This window comes from Benincasa hispida, chromosome 4 (assembly GCF_027475165.1).
Source record: "Benincasa hispida cultivar pf3 chromosome 4, pf3_genome.v1.1, whole genome shotgun sequence".
NCBI lineage: Eukaryota > Viridiplantae > Streptophyta > Magnoliopsida > Cucurbitales > Cucurbitaceae > Benincasa > Benincasa hispida.
The window spans coordinates 26239094-26257394 of NC_143481.1; the positions used below are offsets into that span (position 1 = coordinate 26239094).

General features: G+C 30.6%; 1 protein-coding gene across 3 annotated transcripts; it reads right to left on the reverse strand.

Annotated features, from left to right (window-relative positions):
- Positions 1-7072: 7072 nt before the first annotated feature.
- LOC120075648 (Tetratricopeptide repeat (TPR)-like superfamily protein) lies at positions 7073-16019 on the reverse strand. 3 transcript variants are annotated; one of them, XM_039029233.2, is made up of 5 exons: positions 15773-16001; positions 15549-15682; positions 15125-15319; positions 12400-13982; positions 7073-7381 (listed from the first exon to the last, which is right to left on the reverse strand). In XM_039029233.2, the coding sequence occupies exons 1-4, from the start codon at positions 15785-15787 to the stop codon at positions 12560-12562; spliced, it is 1767 nt and encodes a 588-aa protein (XP_038885161.1). In that variant the 5' UTR covers positions 15788-16001; the 3' UTR covers positions 7073-7381; positions 12400-12559. The 3 variants fall into 3 exon arrangements, with proteins under 3 accessions (XP_038885161.1, XP_038885160.1, XP_038885163.1); XM_039029232.2 differs by lacking the exon at positions 7073-7381 and adding an exon at positions 9043-10498 and having other exon boundaries at positions 15773-16019; XM_039029235.2 differs by lacking the exon at positions 7073-7381 and adding an exon at positions 9043-10498 and having other exon boundaries at positions 15476-15682.
- Between the last annotated feature and the right edge of the window lie 2282 nt (positions 16020-18301).

The following is an 18301-nucleotide window of genomic DNA, read 5'->3' on the forward strand; positions in this document are numbered from 1 at the left end:
TTTGTAATTTTAAGTTATAGTTTGTTGATTGAAAAAACAAAAAATGAAGGAGGGTGATGTTATTATTAAAAGAAAACTAAATAACTATTCTCTTGTAACATTGAATTAGTATGTGCTTTGTTTAAATTTTATGGTTTTAAATAAAATACATAATTTACCAACGACTGTGTATTTGAATGTTGATATATTGAAATGTGATAAACGTTTAATTTTAAATATTGAATATATTGCTCTTATACCATGCTCCACGTGATCGGACTAAATAAATTTGGCAAGTTAATAAAGACGTTGACGGATTTATTATTCAATAAATAATATGTCATTTTTAGATTTATGTCGTTGATTTTTTTCAAAATAAAGAAAATAATAGAATCAATCGTATTCGTTATATTATTTCACTTTTTTTTAGTTTAGGGTTTTTTTTTTATATAAGTTCAACAAGAGTTTGAGAGATTTTGAACCATGAACTTTTTTTGCTCTCAAATCAATTATATGCTCTTGATGGTATTTATATATTTTATTTGTAGATAAATAAATCGACAATTATTTGTCGTTGTAATTTTAAGTTATGGTTTGTTGATTGAAAAAATAAAAAATGAAGGGGAGTAATGTTATTGTTAAAAGAGAAGTAAATAGGTATTGTTTTGTAACATTGAATTGGTGTGTGCTTTGTTTAAGTTTTATGGTTTTAAATAAATTACGTAATTTATCAATGACTTTTGTATTTGGACGTTGAGATATTGAAATGCGGGAAACGTTTAATTTTAAATATTGAGTATATTGTTCTTATACCATGTGTCTACGGACTAAATAAACTTGGTAAGTTAACAAAGACAATGACGAATTTTTTATTCAATAAATAATAAGTCATTTTTTTATTTATGTCGTTGATTTTTTTTTTCAAAATAAAGAAAATAATAAAATTGATTGTGTTCGTTATATTATTTCACTTTTTTTTAGTTTAAGGGTTTTTTTTTAAAAGTTTAATAAGAGTTGGAGAGATTTTGAACCTCAAACCTTTTTTTGGCTCTTAAATCAAAATTATGCTCATGTTAATATTTATATATTTTATTTGTAGAATAAATAAATCAACAGTTATTTGTCGTTGTAATTTTAAGTTGTGGTTTGTTGATTCAAAAAACAAAAAATGAAGAAGAGTGATGTTATTGTTACAAAAAAGAAAAAAAAAAAAAGAAAAATCAAATAGCTATTGTCTTGTAACATTGAATTTAATTTTTATGGTTTCAAATAAATTATGAATTTTATCGATGACCTTGTATTCAGACGTTGAGATATTGAAATTCGGGAAACGTTTAATTTTAAATATCGAGTATTGTTCTCGTACCAAGTTCCACGTGATCAAACTGAATAAACTTTGCAAGTTAATAAGTCATTTTTTAGTTTGAGGGTTTATTTTTTAAGTTCAACAAGAATTGGGGAGATTTTGAACCTCAAATCTTTTTTGGCTCTTAGATCATTTATATGCTCATGTTGATATTTATATATTTTATTTGTAGATAAATAAATCAACAGCTATTTGTCGTTGTAATTTTAAGTTATGGTTTGTTGAATGAAAAACCAAAAAAAAAAAAAAAAAAAAAAAAAAAAAAAGGAGAGTGATGTTATTGTTACAAAAAAATAAAATAAAAATCAAATAGCTATTGTATTGTAACATTGAATGGGTGTGTGCTTTGTTTAAGTTTTATGGTTTCAAATAAATTATGAAATTTATCGACGACTTTGTATTCAGACGTTGAGATATTGAAATGCGGGAAACGTTTAATTTTAAATATTTAGTATTATTCTCATACCACATTCCATATGATCAGACTGAATAAACTTGACAAATTAATCAAAGACATTGACGAATTTGTTATTCAATAAATAATAAGTCATATTTGGATTTATGTCCTTGGTTTTTTTCAAAATAAAGAAGATAATAGAATGGTCTGTATTTGTTATATTATTTTACTTTTTTTTTTTTAGTTTGAGGGTTTGTTTTTTAAGTTCATCAAGAATTTTAGAGATTTTGAACCTCAAAGTTTTTTTTGGCTCTTAAATCAATTATATGCTCATGTTGGTATTTATATATTTTATTTGTAGATAAATAAATCAACAGCTATTTGTCGTTGTAATTTTAAGTTATGGTTTGTTGATTGAAAAAACAAAAAAAAAAAATGAAGGAGAGTGATGTTATTGTTACAACAACAAAAAAATAATAATAAAAAAATAAAAAAATAAAAAAAATCAAATAGCTATTGTCTTATATCATTGAATGGGTATGTGGTTTGTTTAAATTTGATGGTTTCAAATAAATTATGAAATTTATCGATGATTTTGTATTCAGACATTGAGATATTAAAATGCGGGAAACATTTAATTTTAAATATTGAGTATTGTTTTCATGCCAAGTTCTACGTGATCAAACTGAATAAACTTGGGAAGTTAATCAAGACGTTAACGAATTTGTTATTCAATAAATAATAAGTCATTTTTGGATTAATGTTGTTGATTTTTTAAAAATAAATAAGATAATAGAATCGCATGTATTCGTTATATTATTTCACTTTTTTTTTTTAGTTTTAGGGTTTATTTTTTAAGTTCAATGAAAATTGGAGAGACTTTGAACCTCAAATCTTTTTTGGCTCTTAAATCAATTATATGCTCATGTTGATATTTATATATTTTATTTGTAGATAAATATATCAACAGCTATTTGTCGTTGTAATTTTAAGTTATGGTTTGTTGATTGAAAAAACAAAAAAAAAAATGAAGGAGAGTGATGTTATTGTTACAAAAAAAAAAACTAAAAAAAAAAAAATAGCTATTATCTTGTAACATTGAATGGGTGTATGGTTTGTTTAAGTTTTATGGTTTCAAATAAATTATGAAATTTATTGACAACTCTGTATTAAGACGTTGAGATATTGAAATATGGGAAACGTTTAATTTTAAATATTGAGTATTGTTCTCATACAAAATTCAACGTGATCAGACTGAATAAACTTGGCAAGTTAATCAAGATGTTGACGAATTTGTTATTCAATAAATAATAAGTCATTTTTTGATTTATGTCGTTGATTTTTTTCAAAATAAAGAAGATAATAGAGTCGTCTAGATTCATTATATTATTTCACCTTTTTTTTTTTTTTTTAGTTTGAGGGTTTATTTTTTAAGTTCAACAAGAGTTGGAAAGATTTTGAATCTCGAATCTTTTTTGGCTCTTAAATCAATTATATACTCATGTTGGTATTTATATATTTTATTTGTAGATAAATAAATCAACAGTTATTTGTCGTTGTAATTTTAAGTTATGGTTTGTTGATTGAAAAAATAAAGAATGTAGGAGATTGATGTTATTGTTATAAATAATAATAATAATAATAATAATAATAATAAATCAAATAAAATAGCTATTGTCTTGTAACATTGAATGGGTGTGTAGTTTGTTTAAATTTTATGGTTTCAAATAAATTATGAAATTTATCAATGACTTTGCATTCAGACATTGAGATATTAAAATGCGGGAAACGTTTAATTTTAAATATCGAGTATTGTTCTCGTACCAAGTTCTACGTAATCAAACTGAATAAACTTGGTAAGTTAATCAAAACGTTGACGAATTTGTTATTCAATAAATAATAAGTCATTTTTGGATTTATGTCGTTGATTTTTTTCAAAATAAAGAAGATAATAGAATCGTTTGTATTTGTTATATTATTTCACTTTTTTTTTAGTTTGAGAGTTTATTTTTTAAGTTCAACGAGAGTTTGAGAGATTTTGAACCTTGAATATTTTTTGGCTCTTAAATCAATTATATGCTCATGTTGGTATTTATATATTTTATTTTAGATAAATAAATCAACAACTATTTGTCGTTGTAATTTTAAGTTATGGTTTGTTGATTGAAAAAAAAAAAATAGCTATTGTCTTGTAACATTGAATGGGTTTGTGCTTTGTTTAAGTTTTATGGTTTTAAATAAATTATGAAATTTATCGACAACTTTGTATTCAGATGTTGAGATATTGAAATGCGGGAGACGTCTAATTTTAAATATTGAGTATTGTTCTCATACAAAGTTTCAAGTGACCAGACTGAATAAACTTGGCAAGTTAATCAAGACATTAACGAATTTGTTATTCGATAAATAATAAGTCATTTTTGAATTTATGTCGTTGATTTTTTTCAACATAAAGAAGATAATAGAACCATTTGTATTTGTTATATTATTTCACATTTTTTTTTTTTTGGTTTGAGGGTTTACTTTTTAAGTTCAACCAGAGTTGGAGAGATTTTGAATCTCGAACGTTTTTTGGCTCTTCAATCAATTATATGCTCAAGTTGGTTTTTATATATTTTATTTGTAGATAAGTAAATCAACAGTTATTTTTCGCCCCCCCAAAAAAAAAAAATCAAATCAAATGACTATTGTCTTGTAACATTGAATGGGTGTGTGGTTTTTTTTTAAGTTTTATGGTTTCAAATAAATTATGAAATTTATCCATACAAAGTTCCAAGTGACCAGACTGAATAAACTTGACAAGTTAATCAAGACATTGACGAATTTATTATTCAATAAATGATAAGTCATTTTTGGATTTATATCGTTGATTTTTTTTTTTTTTTTGAAAATAAAGAAGATAATAGAATCGTCTGTATTCGTTATATTATTTCACTTTTTTTTTTTAGTTTGATGGTTTATTTTTTAAGTTCAACGAGAGTTGGAGAGATTTTGAACCTCGAACTGTTTTTGGCTCTTAAATCAATTATATGCTCATATTGGTATTTATGTATTTTATTTGTAGATAAATAAATAAACAGTTATTTTTCGTTGTAATATTAAGTTATGGTTTGTTGATTGAAAAAACAAAAAAAATGAAGGAGAGTGATGTTCTTGTTAAAAATAATAATAAAAAAAATCAAATAGCTATTGTCTTGTAGCATTGAATGGGTGTGTGCTTTGTTTAAGTTGTATGGATTCAAATAAATTATGAAATTTATCGACGACTTTGTATTCAGACGTTGAGATATTGAAATGCGAGAAACGTTTAATTTTAAATATTGAGTATTGTTTTCATACAAAGTTTCACGTGATCAAATTGAATAAACTTGGCAAGTTAATCAAGACATTGACGAATTTGTTATTCAATAAATAATAAATCATTTCTGAATTTATGTCGTTGATTTTTTTTTTAAAATAAAGAAGATAATAGAATCATCTGTATTCGTTATATTATTTCACTTTTTTTTTAGTTTGAGGGTATATTTTTAAGTTCAACAGACAGTTGAAGAGATTTTGAATCTCGAACCTTTTTTAGCTCTTAAGTCAATTATATACTCATGTTGGTATTTATATGTTTTATTTGTAGATAAATAAATCAACAGCTATTTATCATTGTAATTTTAAGTTATGATTTGTTGATTGAAATAACAAAAAAAAATGAAGGAGAGTGATGTTATTGTTACAAAAAAAAAAAAAAAAAAAAAAATCAAATAGCTATTGTCTTGTAACATTGAATGGGTGTGTGCTTTGTTTAAGTTTTATGGTTTCAAATAAATTATGAAATTTATCGACGACTTTGTATTCAAATGTTGAGATATTGAAATGCGGGAAACATTTAATTTTAAATATTGAGTATTGTTTTTATACGAAGTTCCATGTGATCAGACTGAATAAACTTGACAAGTTAATCAAGACGTTGACGAATTTGTTATTCAATAAATAATAAGTCATTTTTGGATTTATGTAGTTGATTTTTTTTTTTTTTTCAAAATAAAGAAGATAATAGAATCGTCTGTATTCATTATATTATTTCACTTTTTTTTTTTTTTAGTTTGAGGGTTTATTTTTTAAGTTCAACGAGAGTTGGAGAAATTTTGAACCTCGAACCTTTTTTGGCTCTTAAATCAATTATATGCTCGTTGGTATTTATATTTTTTATTTGTAGATAAATAAATCAACAGTTGTTTGTCGTTGTAATTTTAAATTATGGTTTGTTGATTGAAAAAACAAAAAAAATGAAGGAGAGAGATGTTATTGTTACCAAAATAATAATAATAAAAATAATAATCAAATAGCTATTGTCTTGTAACATTGAATGTGTGTGTGCTTTGTTTAAGTTTTATGGTTTCAAATAGATTATCAAATTTATCGACGACTTTGTACTTAGACGTTGAGATATTGAAATGCCGGACACATTTAATTTTACATATTGAGTATTGTTCTCCCACCATGTTCCACGTGATCAGACTGAATAAACTTGACAAGTTAATTAAGACGTTAACGAATTTGTTATTCAATAAATAATAAGTCATTTTTTGATTTACGTCGTTGATTTCTTTTTCAAAATAAAGAAAATAATAGAATCATTTGTATTCTGTTATATTATTTCTTTTTTTTTTTTTTAGTTTGAGGGTTTATTTTTTAAGTTCAACGAGAGTTTGAGAGATTTTGAACCTATAATCTTTTTTGGCTCTTAAATCAATTATATACTCATGTTGGTATTTATATATTTTATTTGTAAATACATAAATCGACAGTTATTTGTCATTGTAATTTTAAGTTATGATCTGTTTGATTTAAAACACAAAAAATGAAGGAGAGTGTTGTGTTATTGTTAAAATAAATAAATAAATAAATAGCTAGTGTCTTGTAACATTGAATTGGTGTATGTTTTGTTTAAGTTTTATGGTTTTAAATAAATTACGTAATTTATCAACAATTGTGTATTTGGATGTTGAGATATTGAAATACGGGGAACGTTTAATTTTAAATATTGAATATATTGTTCTTATATCATATTCTACGTAATCGAACTAAATAAACTTAGCAAGTTAATAATGACATTGACGAATTTGTATTCAATAAATAATAAGCCATTTTTTATTCGTGGGTTGGTTTCATGCCAAAATAAAGAAAACAATTGAATCGCTTGTATTCGTTATATTCTTAAATGGCATTTTTTTTTTCAATTGGCGAGAATAGTATTCATTATGCGACTTTTTTGCTTGCAAAGGTTATATGAAAATATAAAATTGATACATGCTAATGTCAAATTTGAATTGAACACAAGAGTAAAAAGTTTAAAAAATGATCATTATTTGCTAAATGAGCTTACATCAATGATAAAAAGAATGCATCATTTCTCTTAAAGTCGAAGGTTCGGTTCTACATCTCACAATCATTGTATTAAAAATCACTCTAAATAATAGAAGACGAATAATGTAAACTTGTGTTACCATCCCTTCTCTTCAGCTTTCACAACGTAATGTAGTTTGGTCAAGACATCTGCTACTTTGTTTTTCAAGTCAAAGCTTCAAATCTCATTCTCACATTTGGTGTAGTATAAACAAATAAATAACCATCCCCTTGAGAATACCCTATGAAAAATGAAGAAGGGGGATCATTGGGATAAATTACACAAATGAATTGTTTGCATCAAGAAAATATTGAATTATACAAAATACCTATGAATTTTAGGATAATTTTTAACAACTCTCCTTAAGTTTTAAAATTTTGATTTATGCATTTAAATTTAAAAGTTGTTTAAAATATTTGTTTCCATCCATGGCACTCCTTAATTTTGGGATACCCCTTCTCTTTTTTGGAAAATTCTTATAAATAGAAAATTCTAAAAAATATTTACATTTTATAGCAAAAAATTCCATAGCTACTTTGTATTTTTAGAATTTGTTGCTAGTGTAAATATTTTTTTATATTTAAAAAGACCCCTATGTTTCTATTGTATCATAAGCATTTGAACCGTTTTATTTTAACTCTTAATTCAACAACTATTTCACTAGCTTCATGCTTAAAATGAAAATATTACATGGTAGTGAGTTGTAAAGAAAGAAACAAAGAATCTTAGTCATATTCTGACTAATTCAAAAAATGAAGCAATATGATTTCAAGATTCGAGTAAAGTAATGTTCTTAATCTCTTACAATTAAAAGATGTTGACATAAGCATACTATTCTAGAGCAGTTGTAAATATAACTAAAAAACCTAAAATATTAGCACATATGAGCAATGAAAAAAAAATAATTACAAATCAAAATTTAGATTTAATTCTTAGAGTCTATCGGTAACAAATTTTATTACTAATAAGAGTCTATTAACTATAGAATATATCACGAATAGATTTTGCTATATTCACAATTATTTAAAAATATTGTCATACACTTAGTTATTAGCCCAAAAATGCTACATATTCCAATTTTCCAACAATAAATTATATTGATTTTAATATATTAATATTAGTTTGTCAATTAACTATATGCAAAATATATATATATTTTTTTTTTTAAAAAGAAGAGAACTCATACTTCGGAATTTGGTAAATGTACACGATATGAAACCCCATAAATCTCATACCGAATATATTTTTTTAAAAAAAAAACAATAAATAATACATCCCATATCAAATAAGGGCATTACAAATTCTCGCCCACTCCCATCTCTTATACCAAACAGTTGCTTAAGAGCATAAAACATTATCTACTTGAACAATCTACCTTTGTTGATGTCCAAAATAAAAAAACAAACATACAACAAAACAAAAAAACAATATAGCTTAGTAATAAAAGACTAAGAGATCCTCGATTCAATCCATAATGGTTACATACTTAGAGATGTCCACGGGACGGAGACAGTGATGAGGAAGGGGGCAAGAACGGGGAAGCCTTCCCCGTCCCTCTCCCCACCTCCCTATTTCATTTTCCATCCTTGCAAATTTCCCTACAAGGAACAGGATGGGGATTCCCTACGGGAATTTCGCAAAGATCGAGTTCCCCACCATCAATTTTTTCTAATTTTTTTCTATTTCAATTAAACACATATTTTTAACAATTCCTTAAACATATCTAATACAACTTTCATTTCAATAAAATATATCAATTTTAGTAATAAAAACAATAATACACATTCAATTTAAAAAGATATAATTAAAATGCTAAATTCTCATAATTTTTATAAATTAAAATTCAACAATTAAAACATCATATCTGAAATATTAAACATCTAAGAAATTAAAGTCTTAAACTTAAATAATTAAAACCACCATAATTATCCCCTATATATATATATATTATAAATTTATAATTTATATACAAAAGTCAGGGTGGGACGAAGACACGGGGCGAGGTTGGGGTCGGGAAATATATTTCCCATCACCGACCTCGAATTGCAAACGGGAAAAAAAATTCTCCACTCCTTCTCCCATTCTTTGTGTATTCGGGGAGCAGGTCCCCACGAGACCTCGACCGCATTGGACATCTCTACACCTACTTAGTATTTAATATCCTATGGATACAAAAATATTAATAATAAAATAGCTATGCAATAAAGACACTGCTCCGTTTGTAGGAGATGGTAAAAGGGGAAACCTCACGGTTCATACAGAGAATGACTCATTTTCTCACGTTTTTTATGACTCATTTTTTCACGTTTTTTCACTTACTGACAAATCAAAGTGATTTTGGCTACACATCCTTCAATAGTTTTACTCGGAAGAATCCTGGGCAGTCATATATTCAATGTCACTGAAAACAGTCCTCCAAACTTCTGGGGAAAACATGAGCCATTGGCTCAGTAGCTTTGTTCCACACAATATAAGGGCCCCTCTATTGACTGGATTTAAGTGACATTTCATCATCTCCTGAGTTTCATGTCTTCTAACTTGCTCCCTACCCACCCCCTCTGATTCAAAGTACGAAAAAACTTGTATTTACGTATTAAATGTCTTCTTTTCTCATTCTTCAGTTTGGGGGTGCCAACTTTGGGAACAGGTTGGACTGAGGAAAAAAACAAGTCGACTCCATTATTGAGAGCCGAACAAACAGTGTCTTTTACCGACACCGCTGCTTCGTTAACTTCGGTTACTAGATCAGCTCTGTAAAGTTATTAGCATAATCACTGTTACTCAAACCACGGGTTTGTCTGTGTATCGCTAGTGTCCTTGGTTTGGACAGAATACACCAATGGTGGAAAATGTACCACTGTAGATGGGTCCCTATATAATGGCTTGGCTACTTTGTTTCAATCAACCTTGAGATTCATGAAAGAAAAATGCAGTTTGTTTATTCTTCGCCATCATCGTTCATCGCCGACTTGACTGACAAAAGATCTGTGCGTCAAGGTGCTCGACTGCTTGGCAGTTTGATAGGGTGAGGATCTTAACCATGACATCAAGAGTAACTCCACCACTTTGCATCATACAAATGAAAGTTACTGCTTTCAACCATGGGTCGAGTTATGCTGCACCTCAAACTCGTCGAATCACAATCTCGTTTGCATTCTCATTAAGGAGCCAAGCTACACAATTAGGCCAGGCAAAGGCAGACGCTTGTGCCACAGTTTCAAGTCGCATCTCATCAGCTGCATAAATCCATTAATAATGTTTTCTGCAATATGGGCACAGATCTCATCATTCATCCCCAAAACACCTTCCGAATTGGCTTCTCGCTTAGATGCTTACAGTATTGGATTTTTTGCACCATCTGCTTCACACAGCAGTGAAAACAATTGCAACGATACATCATAATTGGTTTTTGTGTCTCCAACTCTCCAATCATAATCTAATTTTAAAACCAGTGAAAACAAACAGTAGTACAAGAGCCGAGAGTCCGAGGATACTACTAAGATGTCCACGGTTCGATTCGATTTGACTTTGGACTTAAAACAAACCAAACCGCAAATTTTAAAAAATGAATTTTCTGAAACCGAACTGAACATGTGGTTCGGTTCGGTTTCACTTTTTTTTTTTTTAATTTTAATTTTTATGCTTTTTCATATTTTCTAAATTTCTATGATTTGAAACAATGTATTCAAAAATATAGTTTTAACGGTTAATTTTGAAATTTAAAATGTTTAAAGTTTAATAATAACAATTACAATTAGTCACTATTTGGTATAACTAGTCTAGTTTACTAACACTACTAGTTCAACAACAAACTTAAAAATTATTCCAAAGTCCAAAAATATAAATACTACAAAAATATAAAAGATTTATCATCATGAAAAACATCATTTGTGGCTCTATTTTTCAATATATATATATATATATATTATTTTTTAATATATTTATTAAAAAAGCGGTTTGATTCGGTTTCAAATCAGTTTTCAGATCTGAAACCGAACCAAATCACACTAATTCGGTTTCAGTTCAGTTTCGATTCCGATTCGATTTAGCATTCGGCTTGGTTTTAGCAGTTTCAATGATCACCCCTAAAGGATACTATATAAACCTCAAAAGTTTATAGGAAAAACTACTTTTTTAGTCCTTGAGTTTTTAGGAATGTGCATTTGGTCCCTAAGGTTTCAATTTGGTCACTTTGTTCCTCACCTTTCATAAATAGGTTTAAAACATTCTTCTTTCTATTTTCTACATTAATTAGGTAGTTCTATAAATAAATATTTTATTAAAAAAAAATATATATTTTTTCTCTCACTTCCAATCCTCTCTCCTCTTCCTCCTCCCCTAAAACTACCAAAGTCAGCCATCGTTAATAGTCAAGCCAACCAAACCCCATTTTCCCCCTTTTGATTTATGCAAATTCCACCCTTTATAATTTATAATGCTTCCTTTTGCTAACCTTCAATGAGCATTGTTCCAAGCTCAAAGATCACCACTACTGCCATGGATGTAAAGCTTCATTTGTTTCTCATCTTCAGGCCTTCGAGGACAAGGTCTTCATCTTTCCTGAATTAACTCTTATTGTAAACTTCTAATTCAAAAATTTTATCGTTTCGTTGGCTTCTTCAACTTATTTAGACTCTTCCATCGATCTTCCAATTTGCGAAAATTGGTCAATTTGGGTTACAAAACAATTTGTCTGGAAGAGGGATTTGGTGGCGGTGGATGGGAGAAAGGAGACGACCAAAACTGGAAAATTTTTAATTTAAAGACGTATTTTAAATTAAAAAAATTAAAACGAGGGAGCAGCTGCTGAAGGTTGAAGGTGGAGAGGTGATGGGGTACCGTGAAAGAATGATGGAGGGAAGGAGAGAGAAGATTGGAAGTGTGAGAGAGAGAAAACGTTTTTTTAAAATTTTTAATTTAAATATGTATTTATAATAATTAAAAAAATACTTAATTAAGATAAAAATAGGAAGAGAATCCTTTTAAAACTATTTTCCAAAAGTGAGGCACTAAAATGGCCAAATGCAAACCTCAGGGACCAAATGCACCCATTTCTAAAAAGTTAGGGACTAAAAACGTAGTTTTCACAAGTTTATAATATTGCATCATGTGTAAAGTAGAAAGTTTATGGCAACAGAGCAATGCTATTAAGGTTTTAATATCCTGCCGTGATGAATATTGGATCATAAGAATGTTATGCACAGTGAGAAGACGGCAAGAGATTAAGAAATAGTGGACAAAGCAATAGCACGAACATACCTCAAGGAGGAGCACATTACATATCAGCAATCTCCACAAACAGAAGGCCGAATTATATTTGGTCAGTAAAAGAGATCTGTACGCCAATCTCCATGATTGTGAGCCAAAATGGCAACAATAATGCTGTAACCTCAAACAATTTATTTTGTCAAATAGCTCCTCAAGCCATCATTGTCAACCACCTTTGATAAAATTTCATTGCCATGTCAGGCTCTCCTATTTTATGGTACTTTTCAAAAATAACTTTAAATGGAACAATATCCATTGGCAACCCAGATCTATGTAACTCGAAAAATAGATCTTCTGCCTCCTTCATGTCACCACACATACAGTGACCTCTTATTAGTTCTGTGTATGTTATCTTATTGGGTTCATATCCCTTCCTCAGCATTTCATCATATAATTGAAGGGCAAAACGACTTTGTCCACACTTATAAGCACCATTTATCAATAAATTGTAAGTAACAACATCTGGAAAAAGACCTAACAAAAGCATATCCTTTTTCAGAGAATATGCACTAAATATGTTCCCCCTTTTAACTTGTGCATGAATCAATGCATTGTAAGTAAATACATTTGGTTGCACGCCGGCGGCCAACATCTGATCCCTGATGGATGTTGCATTGCTCAGATATCCATACCTTCCATAACAATCAATTATCAGGTTCCAAATATGGGGCTCAGGCACCATTGATTTTTCTAACATTGAGTGAAGAAACTCATTGGCTTTGATAGCATCTCCATTCATGCATAGACCTTGAATAATCATTTTGTATGAAATTTGATCCGGAGAAACACCCATTCTTGACATGACGTCTTGGATATAGTAAGCCTCACCAAATTGGCCGTCTTTACAAAGATAACTGATTAGAGTGTTGTATGTAAAGATGTCAGGAATAAAACCCCTCTTAAGCATATCGACAACATAGCCAAGCGCAGTTTTCTTGTCTTGATTCAAACAAAGCCCGTGAATAAGGACATTGAACGCAACAACATCAATCTCCGTCTTCTTTTCAACCATCTCATCCCATAAAGCAATAGCCTGAATCATATCTCCACCTTTAAAACAACCATCCATCAGTATAGTTGATGTGATTGCATCATCTGTTGTTTTAATATCATTACCTAGGATATCTTCAAGAAGCTTCCTAGCATCCTCCAAGATGCCTCTCTTGCACAATGCATGTAAGAGTATGTTATAGGTAATTCTACTTGGCCTAATACCACTATTAGCCATGGTATAAAATAGGTCAAGAGCTCTATCCATATTCATATGAAGGCAGAAACCCTTAATAATAATGTTGTATGTAGCACAACTGGGAGAAGGACCCCTTTCTAGCATTTCCCTAAAAAGAGAATCTGCCATCTCCATATCACAGTTTATACACAGTCCATTAAGAAGATAATTATGTGTGAGTAAATCAACAACAAAACCTTCTTTTATCAACTTTCTCCGAAGCAAAAGAGCTGCTCCTAACTTTCCTTTTAAACACAAATCTCTAACCATGACTGTGTAGTCAGGTTGCTGAATGGTCTCGAAAAAACATTTCTGAAGACCTGACTTCGCCAAACATATGTTTTCCCTGCATAACTTTAGGCATTTAGCATATGTTTACAAGATCGTACCTTGTAATCATTCAGGGCATGTAAAATCATTAGATTTTATTTGATAGCATAAAAATAATTGGGAGATAAAAAAGAAGATTAAGAGTCCCTCAGCCATCACCAATTTTTTAATTTTCTTATCCTAATCACAACTAGGAATAATAGTACATCAACAATCATATGTCATTGCATTCTATGAATATTAAACTCTAAAGAAAGAAGCAATGAGTAGCCATGCGGGAAAAAATACATAAAATTTATTTGAGTAAATATAAAGATGGATGTGAAAGGACTCATTGATGTCTTAATGAAGAAAAACGTAGGAATCCCAGATTTTTTTAGTAAAAAGATCAGCAGTTTCAGAGCTCCAAGTTTTCCCTTAGTTCCCACAAATTCCCTAAAACCTTATTAAACTCTTATCTTTTGTGTCCCTTCTCTCCCGCCAAACCTTCAATTGATGGTCATTTGTAACAGAATTATATCTCGATAGCATAGTTTACTAACAACTAACTATCGCAGATTAAGGTAATTGTACATTCGCATAAGTACCTTCATTTTCCAAGTAGACAGTCTTATAAAAAAAAATAATAATAAAAATAAATCCAAGTAGATAGTGGTTTGTGCACAGCAAGTGTGAGCTATAGCATGAATTATAGCATCTGCTAATCATTTAACACACAATATACCCAACCAGCTACTTGAGGATAAATAGGCTCATAGAATTTAGCTGCAGTCAGAGGAAGTAAAATTTCAAGGGTGTCACGATCGTTTAAGGATTAATAATTCCATGCATCGAACAAGGTTTACTTATATGGTATTCACCATAAAAAAAGCAGGATGGCTTTCATCTATCTTTTCTTTTCTTTCCTTTCCTTTTTTATTATTATTATTTTGAGACCGAAAATAATTTCATTGATGAATGATATAAGGGAGTAACATAATCACCCAAAGGTGAGATTACAAAACAAAATTCCAATGGAAAATTAAATAAGAAAGACTATAAGCAGGATGGCTTTTATCTATCAACGACCACACTGAAGAATATATGTTCAAATATCGAGGTTTCGACCTACAATACCAGCGTGAAAAGCAAATCTGATCAAAGAAAAGCAAAAATCACCTCATAGCTTGCAAACGGTCCAGACTACCCTTGAGCAGAGCGTCCAATACGTTGAAAACAGCCCGCGGATCTCCTTCGCCATCAAAATTACGCTTTTCTGAAAAGCAATCCGAAGATCTCAAATCGCAATGGTCACCGACAGTTGTCATTAAAGTTTTAAGAGCAGGATGTAATGAATCCTCGTCCTCCTTCGACCTTCGCATGTAATGTTTAGAATCAGAAAGCATAGAGAAGTTCCTTAAAACTCAAAACCAGGACAGGCAAATTTAAAGCAAGAAGACAAAACAAGAAACCAAAATGAAGATGTTTTCCATTTCTTAATACTTATTAAACAGAAGGTCGATTAATTACTGTAAAGTCGATGAAGTTTCGCACTCCTTTCAGCCGAAGCAAACCAAAGGCTCGAAATGTGTAGTCATTTTACCTCGCCGCTGCATCGATGTTAGGTCGGCCGTAAAAGACGGCGAACATCCGAGAAATATCACGCTTGAGGGAGCTAAGGGCTTCGTTCAGAAATCCAAGCACAAAAATTTGGGATGGTGGCGAATCAATTGCTAACTGAACCATCAAAATGAACACATGAACACCATATAGGAAAATTTCTGAACAGAGAAATGTATGTAAGAGAAACGATGAAGGATAACTCACTCCCGTGAACATCATCGAGATTGGCGAATGAGCTCTCGATTTCACTTCGTGATTCGATAGAAAAGATGAAACTAGGTGATGAAGAAGGACGACGCGGGTGGAATCGACGGCTGCGGCGAGGTTCCTATAGCAGGCTGTGCTCCGCCGTCGCCCTCCTCGTCGATCCCAGCAGACTCCAGTCCCCTTTCTTCGATTTGTTTTTCATTCTGTAAATTTTCGCATTTTTGTTGTTAGGTTGGGCCCGAATGGGGAAATTTGTACGAATGATTCTTTTTTTTTTTCTTTTTTTTTTTTTTTTCTGTCTAAAATGTCAAATGATCAATTTTTAAAATATAATATCAATTGACCTTCGATTGGCATATTGTTATATCAAATTATGTAAATTACTCTTACCTCTTTGTCTTCTTACCCTTTTACTAAAATCCAACCAAAACTAAAAACTCTTCATTCAAATTTCCCAAGCGCAACGGCTTCGTATCGCTCATAAACTAACAACTCTTTAGAATCCATCATTTGGGCTTGCAAACGATTCCACTACTACTAACAAATCGAATATGATCGCCAAATCTTTTAGTCTGTGCCTGAAAATATCTTAAATTGATTGGTAATGGGGTTTTGTGGGTCGTTCTGAGTTTAGAAATACTGTGAACTTATGGTTTTTTTTTTTTGTTTTCGATGTGTTATGTAGTTGAAGACGAGTAAAAAGAGTTTGTGAGCGAGATAAGTGAGAGTGATACTAGAGAAAGCGACACTAGAAAAGAGGGAGGGTCATTCTAGGGTTTAGAAATACTGTGAACCTATGGTTTTTTTTTTTGTTTTTTTGGTTTTCGATGTGTTCTGTGGTTGAAGACGAGTAAAAAAAGAGAATGTGAGCGAGATAAGTGAGAGTTACCAGAGAGAGCGACACCAAAGAGAGCGAAGCCAGCGAGACTTAAACATAATGTTTTTTACAATTTTTTTTCTGAAGAAGTTTACTGATTGAATCTTTATTTCATGCAGGAGTGATTTAAGAAGTCAACACGTTTCAGAATACCTGTAGTCAACCAAATTCCCGGTCAAGTAACGAGTTTGGCCCACATTGCTAATGTGAACAAGATTGTGAAGGAGAAGCTTACCCCAAGGCAGTTACAGATGTTTAAGAGAACAGTTTTTTAGCGATTTGTAGACGTTGACATGGTGTTTAACAGCCCAATTATCCATCACATGTTGTTGAGAGAAGTGAAGAGGACGAGATCTGACTCAATCTCATTCTCTGTTTGTGGAAAGGTCGTCACTTTTTCGAAGGATGATTTTTTTGTTGATGACTGGTTTGTAGCGATCCCCTATGCGAGTTGATCAGAATGAATAGTCCTCGTATGAACTTGCAATCAAGTATTTTGGTAATCGAGTGACGAATGACACCTTACATATTCATCTACTCGAAGAAAAAAATACAAGAAGTCGTAGTTTGAAAATGACGAGGATGCTATGAAGATCACATTAGTCTACTATACGGAGGTTGAAATTATGGGAAAGAACAAACAAAAAAATGCAATGGACCTTAAATGTTTTAAGGACGTTCAAAACATAGAGTACTACAACAGTCTAGACCGGGGTACAATTATTTAGGAGAGGACACTCGATGTCCTAAAGACTGCATTGAATGATAAGAGTAGTCTATACAAGACGAAGGTGAAAGGAAATAAAAATTACATCGTGAAGTACTCTTTGTTTGGATTTCCACAAGCGCTCCAGGTAAATTTCTTTAACATAATAATTGTGTTGTTTGATTTAACATTACTATTGTTCTTAATATATGTTAAATTTTATTTAGGTATGGACATATAAGATCCTAGCTGCATTGATAGCTGAGAACATTGTGGAGCGAAGGAACAAGGTGGCTTTGCCTCGCATATTACGATGGTCATGCTCCCACTCAGTGTCCTTCTAAGTACTCGAGAGAGAGATATTCGAGTCTAACAATGTACATTTACTCTATGCATAATATGTTTATTTGGTTGTTGAATTAACACTAACCAGTTTACTGGGTTGTTAATGCAGATAAAGATTAAAAAGGGTATTATCGTGACAGACGCTGAGAGGGAGTTTCAGGATACCCCAGTGGACAAACGACCTATAGTTGTTCTAGGTGCCAATGATGTTAGTGTTGAAAGTGGCAATAGGTCGAGTAGTGGGGGTAGTTCTGAAAGCGACGGTGATGATTATCGTGGAGATAAAAATGATGAATGTGGAAGGGTGGAGGGAAAGGATGAACATGAGCATTCTGAGCACAAGGATGCTAAATGTGTTGAGGTTTGTGCCCTAAAGTCTCGTGTCCTATAGTTTGTAAACAACTTTGTACGAACACTTATGATGTATAATATAAATTATATTTACTTCACTATTTTACTTTGCACATTTAGATGTTTTTTATTTTATCACAAACCAATAAACTTGATATCCCTGGTTGCCTTTATGTAACTTAAACATGTAGTGACATACAAGTGGATCATGTCTTAAGTGACAACTAAAATAGTCTGTAGTATATGG

What these genes read in the sequence shown, in the direction of transcription:
- LOC120075648 (XM_039029233.2), bottom strand. An exon ending in AACATCGATGCAGCGGCGAG is followed by an intron (nt 15,320 to 15,548) that starts GTAAAATGACTA and finishes TTACATGCGAAG; the next exon opens with GTCGAAGGAGGACGAGGATT. An exon ending in GACCGTTTGCAAGCTATGAG is followed by an intron (nt 13,983 to 15,124) that starts GTGATTTTTGCT and finishes AAAGTTATGCAG; the next exon opens with GGAAAACATATGTTTGGCGA.